Source organism: Mytilus galloprovincialis, chromosome 7, assembly GCF_965363235.1.
Source record: "Mytilus galloprovincialis chromosome 7, xbMytGall1.hap1.1, whole genome shotgun sequence".
Taxonomy (NCBI): Eukaryota; Metazoa; Mollusca; class Bivalvia; order Mytilida; family Mytilidae; genus Mytilus; species Mytilus galloprovincialis.
Genome location: NC_134844.1, coordinates 23,459,211 through 23,474,489, shown reverse-complemented (window position 1 = coordinate 23,474,489; position 15,279 = coordinate 23,459,211). Strand labels below are relative to the sequence as shown.

Genomic DNA, 15,279 nt, shown 5'->3' with positions numbered 1-15,279 from the left:
CATCATGCAGAAGTCAAGATATTCATAGTTATATAGATATCTATACATCAATGGAAAGATAATTCTATGAACTTTCTGAATAAATAAAAAAAAATCCAACATCTCTTGTTTAAACATGCAAATTGGTACAAGTTATCAGCTGGAAATTAGGCATTTTCCCCCTAAAAAACCTTAAAAACAGACCACCTTTGGACACACGGATCAGTAACCTGTGCATATATTTGAGATTTCTTATAATATGCATTTCGAAGAGCTTATCCGGCTGATTTAAGAAAATGTAGTGTTAGCCTACGTTCGCCTGCTCCGAAAGGAGCTATCTTACCTGACAAATCAAAGTGCTTTTTGCAACAGGTGAAAATCAGCTGTTTATGGAGTTGCCTCCCATATAGTAGGAAGTCACAAAAACATTTTTTTTTTTTAAATCTTGACAAAAGTGGCATTTTAATTGAACTTCAATATATGTTTTTCACATTGAACATAAAAAACAATCAACTTTTTCATTTAGTGGTATATAAATAGCTGGGAATTCCATCAGTATGTAAATCTCACTGGGGAAATACCCCTAGTTTTTAGTACGAAACTGTTTATAGCACCCTGTTGATGTAGGTATAGCTATTATCATTGCAATAATCTCCCTAGTCAAATTTGCATTTGACCAATGTTACAGAGAAAATTTTTGTTGCAAAAAACTAAAGAATACTAGATACGAGAATACATGATGATATCGAGTGCCTCAATATTGTAAGTATTCATCCGGAATTCCTGTAGCTAAAACCGAATTTGGATACATGTAGATAATGAAAAGCCGCACATACTCAACACGTCCGGTAAGGGGTAGACCAGTTGATATTTGGAAGTGAACTTTTGATAAAGGTTATAAATGCATTATTGTTGTTCAATCATATGAATTAGTTAATTTATGAGTTAATATATGAGTTTTAAGCAAGACTAAAATGCTTCTTCATATAATTTCTAATTTGAAAATAGGTCGTATGGTGTTTTCTTTTTTATATTATGATAGGTGTGTGTTTGTTTATTGTGGTTTCATCTAATTGAAAAAAAGAAGGAAAAAAAAACCTCAAGCCATGTACTTTTTTTTATTCTCTATATAACGTGTACAAGGTGACCAGAAAAATAGGACTGTCCAGCACCAACAATGCCAGACGATTGAGTCCATATGTTCTTTACGAGAACATGATCGCCAGATTGCAGTGTAAATGTTGCACCAATTGTTAGAGAATTGTAATTAACTCCAACAGAGACTGCCATTTCTTCGTCGTTTCTGTACAATCCCAAGTGCAAATATCCACTCCGACTTTGTCTTGCTGAAGCAGTGAAATGATAAAGACCTTTGATTGGAGCTGTAAAAATCCCGGTTTTGTTATCGTATCCATTTCCAACGTTTTCTGTTGTTTTTTCAAACTTTAAAGTAGCTTTAGCAGCAATAGTGCCATAGTCTGGAGTAACCAGACGTGCTAGAAATGTAACTATCGTGTGACCTGCAAATGTAAATAATAAACTCATTTAACTTGTAAATGCCAGATACCAATGAAGGCAAAAGTCTAATGACCGACTCTGGAAGATAAATATTATTCATCCAGTGGAATGTATTATAACAGGACAAACTGTAGTGTTAATTTAGCACTATTAACAGAATGATACGGCATGATCATACATGTACATTCGTTTACCAAGAATACTGTAGAACAGAGAGATGGCGCTAAAAATAATTGATATATTTATGAAAGATTGATATATTTATTAAATATGAACGGAAACACAAAAATATATAATACTATAATACAGCTTTTTAAAAAGAGATTTCAGAAAAAATATATAATTAAAACCGTATGCGTATGCTTACTGTACATAAGGGACCGGTCAAAATATATCGTCACATAGGACCGGTGCAAAAAATAAAAACATTTAATAAAAGTTACAACCCTATGGCTTTCTGACTGAAAAAAAATGATGTCCTATGCCAACTTAGTAATAAAAAAGTTGGTGTCCTATCCTACTTTTCCAATGCATTGTAAATAAAAGTATACTTAATAGAGGCATTTAACATATGTTGTCTTTATAATATGATCAAAAGCAACAGTTTCATGTTTTATTTTGTTGATTCACATACAATTACAGGCATGGCATTATCATAAATTATACTATGAATATAGCATTGAAAAAAACAAAGACATTGCATAATGCAATCAAACCACAAATAGGTGTTTGTTAAACTGAAAAATTAATGAAGCTGCATGTATCTTATATAGAATTTTATCAATACCTTTAAATATTACGGTAATTATAAAAACAAGCTCCAGGAGAAACATGAAACTCCATAGCATTTGGTTTAACTCTCTATATATATATATTTTAACCTGAAGACCCATAGGTTGCCTTGGAATGTGTTTTTTTATTAGGTATGGTAATAATTGCTTTAACATCTTCCCATTTACAGAAAATGTACCTGATGTGACCCCCGAATGATTTTTGCTACTTTGTTGGTTGATGTAATGTACATGATGTACATGATGTATGTTTGTTGCACTTCACCATATAAGTGAAATTAAATTTTACAGCAAAACAACAAAAAACTAAATGACATGGGATTCAGTAAGCTTGATATTTATCTAAGATAGCTGCATAGTTTGATGAAAATCCAAGTTGAATTTAAAAAGTTATAAAAACAAATGAAGTGTACTATCTCTATTTTGTCCGAATTGCAAATCCTAGCTTTTTTTACCAAGATTACTTTAATTCTTAAATTTTACAGCAATAGAACAAAAAACTAAATGAAATGGGATTCAGTAAGCTTGATATATATCTAAGATAGCTGCATAGTATGATGAAAATACAAGTTGATTTGAAAAAGTTATAAAAAAAATTAAAGATGCCTATCTGAATTTTTATATAATAATCTTTATTTTTACGTATTGTATATTGTACTTGTTATTTCAAATTTTGTTATAAATGTTAATAAAAATTATTTCAAAGTAATCGTTTGAAAAAAAAACTTGTGTCCTATGGATATTATCTGTGAAAAAAGTAATGTCCCAACAAAAACGATTCCGGAAAAAAGTATCTGTCCTACTGCACTTTGCACCGGTCCTATGTTTAGATAAATTTTGACCGGTCCCTAAATACTAGTAAGCATAAAATTCAAATGCTTTTTTAGTTTCAATTCTGGGAAGTTAAGTTCATGTGTATCTGTTTTTTTTTATGTATACATGTTTGTTTAACATTGTGTAGTAATAAATAATTAAATACCTTGGTTGTAGCATGCTGTTTGTTGTATCTTTGTATCGATGGCTCTCAGTTTATTGTCAACATATGAATCAAGGTCGAGCAAATCCTTCCTCACATCTGTTAATGTTGGTGGACTAGTTTGACAGATGACCTGCATTCGACATAGTAAAATGCCGAACAATGCAATGTGTAGAAGACTAGATCCTGCCATATACATAGGTTGATTTGTGTATGTTGTAGCGTACTGCTTACAATTGAATGCAAATCAACAGGTTTGATTGATAAAAGTTTATGACGGCGGATGTTTTTACATGAATAGGATGTTGAGTACATTAAGGCATAGTTTTAAGACACACATTTTTCTACGCATTGAATTAATGTTCGTCTTAAATACAGACCAATAATGTTAGATCTAAACACAAATTGCCTTGGATAGGCATCATTCTACTAAAGCCTAATTGAAAAGAGTGTGTGTCTAGTGGGTAAGACCACTTGGATAGGAAGCAGCATGAGTAAGAAACGACTTACATTTCTAAGCTTCACAAATTGTATTCATATTCTTTCTTTAAACGACATTTTACAAATAAGATACTTGATATCTATGACAATACGGATATCATTTGCCTACCAGGACACACTTTCTCTCTCATTTGAGGATTCTCATCACTGAAATGGCAGTTCATATTGCACAATGCATCTTCCTTGTTCTGAATAGAGTGGCTTGTTAAAATCAGTAAAGTTATTACAGCAGATTGCATCGAGAGTGTAGGGTAAAGTTTATATCTTTGGTTACCTTGCTTGCTAGCTGACCCGTGAAGTCATTATTAGGTTAGGTAAACCTCCTTTAAGGTGGCTCGGGACTATTCGACTGCGCATAATTTCACGCACGAATTACAAAAGTATTTGTCGTAAATTCGATATAATTTTTTTAAATACTTTGATTGATTAGAAATGCTAAATCATTGTAGTTATGTGAATAATAGAATATTTTCGTTATAATCCGTAATTGTTAAAGGGTCAAAATGACATTTCACCCATTTTTACCATTTTCCCGCCAAAATTTGGGTTTTAAGGCAAAATATATTTTTTTCCTTATCGGTGACCTATTTTTTTTATTTGCTCATTCTTTGAAGCTATATTTCAGCTTTTTATTTTACAGTTTTGGACCAAGTGTCATAGAACGTTTTTTTGATAATCCGATAAAATTATGTCAACACCTCTACTTTCCCTATCATTTCATTGAAAAATGGTCCCTTTTACATACCTGTTTAAAAGTAAAATTTTGAGCTTAAATGGTCCGTGACCCCCTATTTTTTTTCGACCAATTTGATTTAATTTCTGTAAAGAATAAAATATCAAAAAATACGGCACTTCTGATAGAAACTTTTAATAGGCCCCGAGCCACCTTAAGAGAAGGCTAGTCCGACAAATAACCAATCTAGCTGTCTGCAGGACTAAGCTACTTTGAAAGGAGGTAGTATACATAACCTTATAATGTGTTGTTTTCCTTAGTTGCAGGTTTATATACAATTGGATTCTGCATTTCTTTGTCTATAAAGTTTGCACTTTCCTTACAAAATGTAGAAGGAGGGTTGTCCAATTCAATACCAATTGCTCTTAACCAAAAAAAATGAAAAATGTCTGGAAATAGTTGATTATTATTAAATATCTTGTTTGATTGTAAAATCAAAAGTCTTCTGCTAAACTAGACTTTTGGCAAGCAGCTTTTGATCCTTTCTTATACACTCCATTGATAAATTAAATAAAAGATTAATGTACTAAGTTTCCAACTCCCGTCTGGTAAAGCTGCTCTCAAAAGAATTTGGCTATTCTGTAGGTCCCTTTTTATTATAAAGCTCTTTTTTAACTTTCAAATATCTATTTATCTTCGACTTTCAAATGTTTTGGTTTAACGTTCATGGTGAAGGTATATCAAGAAAAATGATATAGACGCAGCAAGTTTATAAGTTATTTCCATTTTCTAGAACTGTGTTTCGGTCCTGCAGCTGGTAAACTGCTAGTCCACGATGGTAAGGTAGTCATTACTCAGTGGTTCAGTTGCATTATGATTTATTATAGTAATTAAGATTATAACACAATGTTGATTGTTGTACCCCCATTTTTGATATTTTTACCTACAAGGTCTGTTTGTTTTGTTCACACATCGTTGTCAATATAATGGAATTTGACGCGACTGTCATGTACAAGTGAGAAGTTTAGCTAGCTATAAAACCAGGTTTAATTTACCCTTTTCTATATAAGAAAATGCCTGTGCCAAGTCAGAAATATGACAGTTGTTATCCATTCGTTTGATGTGTTTGAGCTTTTGATTTTGCCATTTGATAAATGACTTTCCGCTTTAAATTTGCCACGGAGTTCAGTATTTTTATGATTTTACTTTTTACATACCTAAGGCTTTGTTAAATTCACTGTTGATAAATTAAGACATTATTCAAACTTTGGGTTGACTTTAATATTTGTGTTGATTCTCCTCAGGTATCTACTAGCTTCTCAAGTTTTAAATTATTTATTCACCTTTGACCTGGCGTTGCTGGTGATGGTAAATAAAGAAATGACTTCGGATGCACTATGATTATAAAGTCGTTGTTTAGACAGTATTTACAGATTGACTTTGCAGATTGCTTTTAATATTGTAAACTTTTTACATTTGTACTTATTTCAATACATATCATATATATCCGCATTACTCTGTACTGGGTATCATATTGCTTCCATTAAAGATGTGACTTAGAAGGCTCATTGTTGATGACACTTGGCGCCAATTTTTGGTTTATTGATGTTCTGTTTGTATTTACTAGTGTTGCCCAGTACCAAAGGAGATGCTGTTTAAATTATATACATAATATTGTTTCTTTTGTTGATTTGTTGACAAGTATCTCACTACAGGAGCTACATGCATTTGTATTAATTATGTACTTTTACGTTATTTCTTCTGTTTACAATGGTGTTACCATTACGTTTTTCCTTCTGTATTCATTTGTACTCTTTGATTGATTGTTTGTTGGTGTTAAGTGCCCCTTTTGGGCTTATTCGTGGCGGCCAGTTTTTATTGGTGGGGGAAGCCGGATTTTTTGGAGAAACCACCGACATTCGATTGGAAAACTGACAATCCTAGTCAATATTTGTACTCTTTGTATAAATGATGTACTATCAGTAGATTATAATGAACTGAATTTAAAGATTTCTATTTTTAGGGCGGAGGGGTGGGTCTCTCCAATTTGATCAGCTCTCTTCAATGTTTTTTGTTTGTTTTAGGTTTTGGACTTTTTTTTCTGTTTCAAAGTTCGATCATCAACGAAGAGGCATTGTGGAAATGTGTATCTCAGGGCTCACTGACTGAGCAAACGGGAAGGGGGCAACTGGCTGAGTAAAGGGATTCCAGTCATACTTTATGACTCTTTATAATCAATAATCAATCAAATGTTTCCCATAATACGGGGCTGGCACAACAGGGCCACGTGGATCCGCCTATGCATCTGGTGCAGTAAAATATACCTTCATGTTCATTGACCCATCAGATCGAAACAAAACAAAGAAGAAGAAAAATTATCAAATGAACTCAAGACACAAAGTTCAGATCTACGAGTATTGGTAGTTGTCGAAAACTAGTTCTAAGCCAATAATAACAAACAAGAAAATCATGTATTCAAGACTAAAATATCAATCAGTACTCTTTCAATGGATTAAATTGACAACGTGAAATAAACTTTAAAACATATTTATTATTTCATCTATGGATATCTCAAGTTTGCTTTCTGTTTTTTCTTCTTTCTGGTCTGCTATTAATGTTTCCATCACAAAAACATAATCACTATAATCGTACAAGGTTTTATGACATCTACGACTGAAATTGTTCCGCATGGTATAGTTTGTTTACTTTCTTAGTGCTGCCATGCAGTCTTTTCGGACATCTTCATCACACATACAACAATATTCAAATTCTGCTCCGAACAGAACTCCACATGGTCCACAAATAGGAGACATTTTCTTGAAATGCCAAAGTGGAAGTTCGTCATGTTGACATGGTTCGCATGGTAAAGAATTAACTTGTATAGTGTTCATTCCCATTGTCGTGTATACATAAATTATCATTACTGACATCAAAACAATCAACACTTTTTGACAAGCCATTCTGTGTATATGTCTGAAAATAAAAAGCATTCAGAATGATCAATGATTGTAAGTTATAGATAAATGCTGGAATAACCGGTTGCATACTCATGCATCTTTCTATGTTGTGATGTTACACTATTGTTTCGGGTAAGGGTGAAGGTTGGTACTTATTGAAACGTTTTAACCTGCTGCATTTCCTTGTACCTGTGCTAAGTCAGGAATCTGATGATCAGTGGTTGTCGTTTGTTGATGTGGTTCATAAGTGTATCTCGTTTCTCGTTTTTTTTATATACTAGTAGATTATACCTTTGGTTTCCCCGTTTGAATGGTTTTACACAAGTAATTTTTTGGGGCCCTTTATTGCTTGCTGTTCGGTGTGAACCAAGGGTTCGTGTTGAAGACCGTACTTTGACCTATAATGGTTTACCTTTACAAATGTGACTTGGATGGAGAGTTGGTTCATTGGCACTCATACAACATACTTCAGATCTGATACCTATTTGATATACTGTGTATTCATCCTTTATTTATGTGTGGGCTACCAATTTTCGTGGACTACATTGGTATAGGTGTATCGCAAATTTCAATCTTCAACGGATTAATAATTTTCTAAACGCTTGTATGCTAATACTGTCAAAATCATGATGTAAAATATCCACGAAAATACAGTCTTTATCCATCTACGAAAATTGGAACCCACGAAAATAAATGAATTCACAATTACAAATGTATCTATATATAATTAAGAACCCTTTATATGTTGTCTTTATATCTTGAATAAATATTGGATATATCCGAAAATGATGAAAACAAAATACACATTATGTAATAGATGAATAAATGAAAGATTTGATAGTAAAAAGATAAGGAAGATATGTTGAAAACGTACGCTTCGGAACCAATGAGCAGTTTAGAATTCACATCCAACAACTTAGATACGAAATCATTGACATGTGCAATTGATTGAAAAAATAATATTACCGGCTTGATGCCAGAATCAAATTGAAGCTCCATAAGTATAGTTTTATGTTATTGTCCGTGCAGACATTTGTTTAATGAGGAACTCGGGATGAGGAAATGATATTAGAATGTTTTTTGTTCAGCATATTCAAATTGTCAATTGATCATTACCACTTATATTTTGATATATGACAATTCTCTAGTGCCATTTTCAATAAGAACATTCCAGACAATGGCACATTTTCAGTATAATAGCTTTATAAGGTATAGTGCAAGCTATATTTTGTATAACCTCCAATAATTCGGTTTATTTATTTTCTGTACCTAGTTAAATTTGAGAATTCTCTAACACACGCAATTTCATATCTAGAAAACCTTATTAGGGAAACAACCATAGAGAAGGAATTTACTGTATCGGTTTAAGTCAACATGTTGTATCTTCTGCTGGACTTTACAATAATTTTACTTCGTAACCGCGTGATAAAGTATTTCGGAAAACAAAAAGGTGATTGTACAATAAAAGAAATCATAGCACCTTACGAACATCAATTCATTCTCCTTCGAAGATATTCTGATTAGCAGGGATGCCATTTGTCTTTACAAAGAGATGTTTTTCTTGGTAAAAAAAAAAAATCCCAACATGTAAAATTTGAAATGGAGTAGTGATTTGATTTCGCAGTCACAAAATTTTACCATGGATGGTATATCTTTTAAGGTAACTGGCAATGAAGTCCTTTTACATGTATGCTTCATGAAATGATTGATTGATGGGTGTTTGCTCAACTCTGCAAAAGAAATATATCGAGAAGAGAACTAATACAAATTATCTAACTATGTCTCAAGAAAATTTAGAGTACAACTCGATGTTAACTTGCAATTGGAAGTTACTTTACGTTGTAACAATGCTAAAGTTTAGAAAATTAATCATATATTGACATTGATGGATTTACGGATAATAAGTTAACTAACAGTATGTTAGCCCAGAGAAACCACTACTTAACAAAGGATAATAGTCACTTTATCCCTTAATTCAAAACACCCCTGACATATTTATTACAAATGCATCACATTATTACTGTTCATAAATCATAGGAGTCAGTTTACATTGATTAATTAGAAGAAAAAAGATACTTAGAAGAAAGTGAATAGAATACTGCAGTTTCAATACAAATATTATATTTTAAGAATAGATACGTTTAATCCTTTTTAATTCGTAAGTCCCTCAAATTTATAAAAGCTTGACATACTTGCATAGTTATAAGTTGAAGAGGAACTGCTGAACCTACCGGAACACCTCAATTCATCCCCAGTGTTGATGGGGTTCGTGTTGCTCGTTCGTTTCCTTTGTAACTTTTAACTGTTGATTGTGATTTCGTTAATTTTTATTTTCGGCAATGTTGTTTTAATTGGGAAAAAAGAATGACTTATATTGCACCTGTTTGTGTTTTTTTTTTTATTATTATCTTCATGAATTAACAAATACGATTGAGATTGTCTTCAATATTGAATGCTTAAATAATGCTTCAAAAGGATACCATGATAACCATACAAACTTGGCAGCACAACGGCCACACCAACACCTCTAAAGGAAAATGACGAACACACAACACACGGTCCCACTAGCCTGACTTGGTAAACATACTACAGAAATAACAAGATATGTATGATTGCCAATGAGACAACTTTCGCCAGAGAACAAATGATGTAAAATTTAGAAACAATAGATAACTGTATGGACTTTAACAAAGGTCAAACAAAGGTCATAACTCATACTGCAAAGTAGGCTATAAATGTCTTCGACATAACATAACTAAAACAATTCAAACAGGAAATACTGTCATTCTGATTTGTGTACAAAACAATTATAGCAGAAGAACAAATATGGAATACGACAACGAAGTTTAATGACAGCCACTGATTCACATACTTCGAATTACTTAGAACAGACACATACATAATATGGGGGTGTTAAACATGTTCGCAAGCGCCCAATCCTCCCCATGACCTTTGCTAGTGGTCATGTGTATCAGCACAAACATATGAACAAACTGTTAAAAAACAGATTAAAAGGGTCGACACAGAAAAAATAACCAGGACATAAGAAACTAATTTCAGATTAGTCGCAGTTACTAAAGGCTATTTAAAAGTGAATAGCAAATAATAAAAAAAATCACACTTTTAAGACTTGAAAACCAAGCAGTGCACATTCAATAGATTTTGGTGTAAAAATATCATAAATTTGGAAACACGGATCGTATTAAATTTAACGGTCTCTAAAACAGCATCACATTTTTTTTCTGATGATCTCGAACAAATAATATTTATGACTTTTTGACGGTTGATCCAGATCATTTTTTTGCTTGACATTGTTTGCTCAAAATGTATGCACTTTTGGATTTTGTGTTCAACCTGTGTTTCCAGATAATCAGTGTAACATTTGTTGCTGTAGATCTACACCATCATCGACGCAATTCAAGTGGTTAATGAATTTAACTTCTTGTTTCGATATTTTAATGTCGCGATAATATAATTGAGTTTTGTACAAACTTTATGGACAATTTAAACTGTTTTCATTTCTATTTGATGGTATACATTTTCGAATCTTGGTACTGTTTAGTACCTTATAATTGAATTTTATGTATAGTCATAAATACTACGTCCAGACTCTTAATATGAAATGCAATTAAATACTACAGCTACAGCTCTTACCACGATTTAAAAAAACCTGCTATCATGATGAATATTCAAATATATTTATCAACCATCGTGGAAATGTAATAAAATAATTATAAAATTCGTACTTTTTATTACGTTTAATTAGTTTTAACTTAGATATTATATGCTATAAAAATCCTGATCAGCAAAATCGCTTTTCTAAATTTAATTAGTTATGTAAATTATCGTTTACCAAGGGGATTCAAAATATCCTAAAGTTCCGAAGGTAGCACTTATGACATTGCAATAGTAATTAAAAACCAGGAGGAATCAGTACCTTAATCTTGGGTTGAGATGGAGAGTCATAAACAGAATAAGCCAATGAAAAGCAGCAAGACAGAAACTTCAAGCTTGAAACTGTTTTTTCGAGACACTCTCAGAGGTAACAACAATAACATATATGCAACGAACAATGAGATGAATGAAATGAAAGCCTTAATGATCGGTGTCAATTGTAAACTAATGATGAAATTTGGTCATAGGAATTATAAAAAAAAAGGAAAAAAATCCATTTCAATTTTAAAAACAACTTTCGGCAAGACATCACTAGAGCACCAATTTACTATTTTAAGTGACCACCAGTTGTTACATGCAATGTAAGTGATAAAAAAATAACGTTTAGGCATATCTGAAGTACCTGGGTCACTGTTTGAATTTCATAATTTTTATGTTATTAGATAAATTTCAAAAGAGAACATATAGCACAAAGATTGCTCTTGTGTTTTTCTTATGCAAGAGAATGGTAAGGGGATCTTTTAATTTAAAAAATGTTCTAAATAATAAGTGAAGACCGATTAAATTAATATATTAATTGGCATGTAAACTATTAAATTTCATATAAAACAAAAGAGTGAAATGTAATGTGCATCGGAGGGACATTTTTTATTCGTTTCGTGTTTTGCCAGTAAATATAGTATTCTAAGCATTGTTTACTATTATTTGAAGAAATGTGTGATAATAAATGTTGAAATGTACGTGTTTGCAGTATAATATAATTATGTATGACTTAGTTCAGTATCTTTAAATTTTACTTTAAACATACTATAATTATATAAAACAATGCATCGGGTATACAGCAAAAGCTATTTATAGCTAATGCAGCCAAAACAAGCTTTTAAACAATATAGGCTAAGTGTAGTCTGTCTGAATAATCTTAACTAATTTATACTGAAAATGGAACATTTTTTTAAAAGATCACTGCAAGGATCTCTGTATATAAAACAAAAATTAAATTAAGCATCGTGAATTTTAAAATCTCTGATACTCTGTGTTTCTCTAATGAGTACGACATGCTGTCTCCAAAATGTAACAAATAAAATCAAATGGCGAATGCTTTGAATAAATAACTGGTCTTCGAAGTATAACAACTTATTTCCTTCAAAATTCGAAAGACTTTAAACCTTTGTGTGTGCAAGAGAATTTCATTTTCAGAATATTATAAACGACTTCCAATTTAAAATATATAAAAAATTCAAATTTTTTAATTAAAAAAGAATAAATAGAAAGAAAAAAAATAATAATATATGAATAATCGAATACTAAGTATAAGTGTTAGTGAAAGAATAACCTAAAAGAATGTAAACTTTGCTTTGAACTATTCGTCAGAAAGATCACGAAGATTGCAATATATGGTTTCTAGTTAGAATTAAGAACATGATGTAACAAAATCTCAATTTTAAATTCAAATTTTGATAGCTGGTTTGCATATTTAAGTCATGATATATTTGTAAAACCTTATTTATGCAGTTTGCTAGAATTGTGTAATAAATAATATGATTATGGAAAAGGACTTGTTTCTATATGTGTTAAATGTTAAATGTCAATATTATTTCAGAGTCAATTACTATCAGTATCAATATCTTTGTTAAAGAAGATTTCACATTTATAGTTGCACCCAAGTTTAGCATAACTAAGTTATCGATTTATTATCAGGCGATATTTTAAGGGTATGATTTTTATAATCAAATATTGGCAGGTCACAATTTCAGATTTGTTAAATTCGACTGCAAACATATATGACCTTTGGAGTGTTTACTTTTATGTCACTAATGCAGTGAGTATATTCTCCACCACAGGAGCACGTTAGTGTGGATTTCTACATGTAGTAAAGTGTTCGTATGCCCCATTTATGGCATTATGTTTTTGGTCTGTGCGTCCGTTCGTCCGTTCGTCCGTTCGTCCCGCTTCAGATTAAAGTTTTTGGTCGAGGTAGTTTTTTTATGAAGTTGAAGTCCAATCAACTTGAAACTTAGTACACAGGTTCCCTATGCTATAATCTTTCCAATGTTAATGCCAAATTAGAGATTTTCCCCCATTATTACAGTCCATTGAAGATAGAAAATGATAGTGTGGATGGGGCATCCGTGTACTGGGGACACATTCTTGTTTGTGGATAGTAACATGATCGTTTTTCATCGTTTTTTTACAATTATGGTGTCCTTTAAATGTTTTTTGATATTTTTTCCAAATGAAAAAAGACATATGGTAATCCTGTGAATGTTTTGAAGTGTATATATTGCTAATGTAAAATTCATATGATTGATTATACAGTAAATATTTAATAGAGTTTTGAAGTACAAGTTCTAATAACAATCTAATTTGGGTGAAATAGAATTACAACTTCCTTTAAAAAAGTGAAAATTATTTGATTTAGAACATTATATGACTTGGATATTTAAAATTTCCACCATAGTGAAAGTTGATATGTACTATGGTCTAGAAATCGTTTCATCGATCAAACAAATATTTCCTTTTTTCTAGTAGTAAAGTCTTATCATGTTCTTGTAATTTGAATATTTTTCCTGTAGCAATTAGTGAAAACATGACATCAAAGGGAGATAATTTTACAGCAAAATCAAGGACAGGTTATGTCGAACACAAAAAAAATACTCTCTGTTTCAAAACATGCCTTCAATGTTTGTTCAACTATCTTTTCAAAACACAAAAGAAACGATAGATCAAAAACCAATAAAATAATCTTTAAAACAAATTTATTGTAAAACTGTAATTAAGATGGAAACTTTGATTATTATTCTTTTTATTTAACTATGTCCCTGATAAGTTTGTGTCCAATCGTCCCTCCAATGTATACGAAGGAAGACATTGAAAACTGGAATTGGATTAAAAAGATATTGTTTTTATAGTTATACTGCATTTTCGCAATATTAAAAGTCGTTGACTAGCAATTGTTTCAAATAAATTCAGCAGTTAATAATTTGAAGCGAGAATTACAAATTGGAAATATCCTTGTCAATTGATATCAAGAAATGACCAAGCCTTCGATATATCAATGATATAGAACAAAAAGGAAAACTAAAATTAAAACTGTCAGACTAATTAAAGACAGGTCTTTTAAAGTTTTTATAACTTATTGATGTTCTTCAACGTTCTGGCAGTTCAAAATGGTAGAATATTTTTCATTCAATTTTCTGAGTGGGATTCAGTAAAAAAAACACACCAGAAATGATAGACCAAAAAAAGCAATAAAATAATCTTTAAAACAAAACAATTATTAAGACATTATTAACAGTTCAAGTAATTTAAGAGACCAGTAAGAAAATTTATATCGCCAGGATTTGTATGTTATGTGGAATTAATGATATATACGTACTAAATAAATATAACATTCTATGGGATTTATCTTTAAACATTAGTCGTTAACATTGATGCTGATTGTAAAATTTAAAAATGGAAACAAGGAGCAACAGTATGATGTACAATCGACAACAATCCACCAAACGACATACATTTTTATAGAAGTAGACCGCAAAAACACATAACAAATGTTTTAGAGTCGTGTCGTTACCGCTAATGTGGATTGCTTTCAAGACCAATACGTTTATAAATCTATTCTAAATGGTGGACTTTTATATCATTCCCCGTCTCAAATCAATTGTAAGAGTTGTTAATATAACATATTTGTATTTTAAAAACAAACGTCAACTAAGAAACCAAGTAAAAATGCATGCAGACACATTGGAAATTATTCTTAACTAAATAATAACTAAATATGATTTTTTTAACATTAGATTATTTAGAAAAAAACATCTGTGTGCAGCATGTTTATGGAAATACTTTTGCAACAATTCATCACCACATTTGAATACTAATTTATTGTACCTACCCGTTTTCGGTCCGGTCTGTTATCCTGTGGTATCAGTGTGGTTATACAGAGAGTAATTATCCTTTATATATGGACCTAAACATTTCCAAAGTCTGACGCAG

General features: G+C 31.4%; 1 protein-coding gene and 1 long non-coding RNA gene across 2 annotated transcripts; both read right to left on the bottom strand.

The window, feature by feature from the left end:
- Positions 1-1,081: 1,081 nt before the first annotated feature.
- On the bottom strand, positions 1,082-3,505 carry LOC143082587 (complement C1q-like protein 3). The gene is made up of 2 exons (XM_076258328.1): positions 3,268-3,505; positions 1,082-1,499 (listed from the first exon to the last, which is right to left on the bottom strand). Exons 1-2 carry the CDS (start codon positions 3,461-3,463, stop codon positions 1,105-1,107), a joined length of 591 nt encoding a protein of 196 aa, XP_076114443.1. The 5' UTR covers positions 3,464-3,505; the 3' UTR covers positions 1,082-1,104.
- Positions 3,506-6,969: 3,464 nt separating this feature from the next.
- Positions 6,970-15,279, bottom strand: LOC143081574 (uncharacterized). The gene is made up of 2 exons (XR_012979968.1): positions 15,179-15,279; positions 6,970-7,411 (listed from the first exon to the last, which is right to left on the bottom strand). It is a non-coding gene; the product is annotated as an uncharacterized LOC143081574 (long non-coding RNA).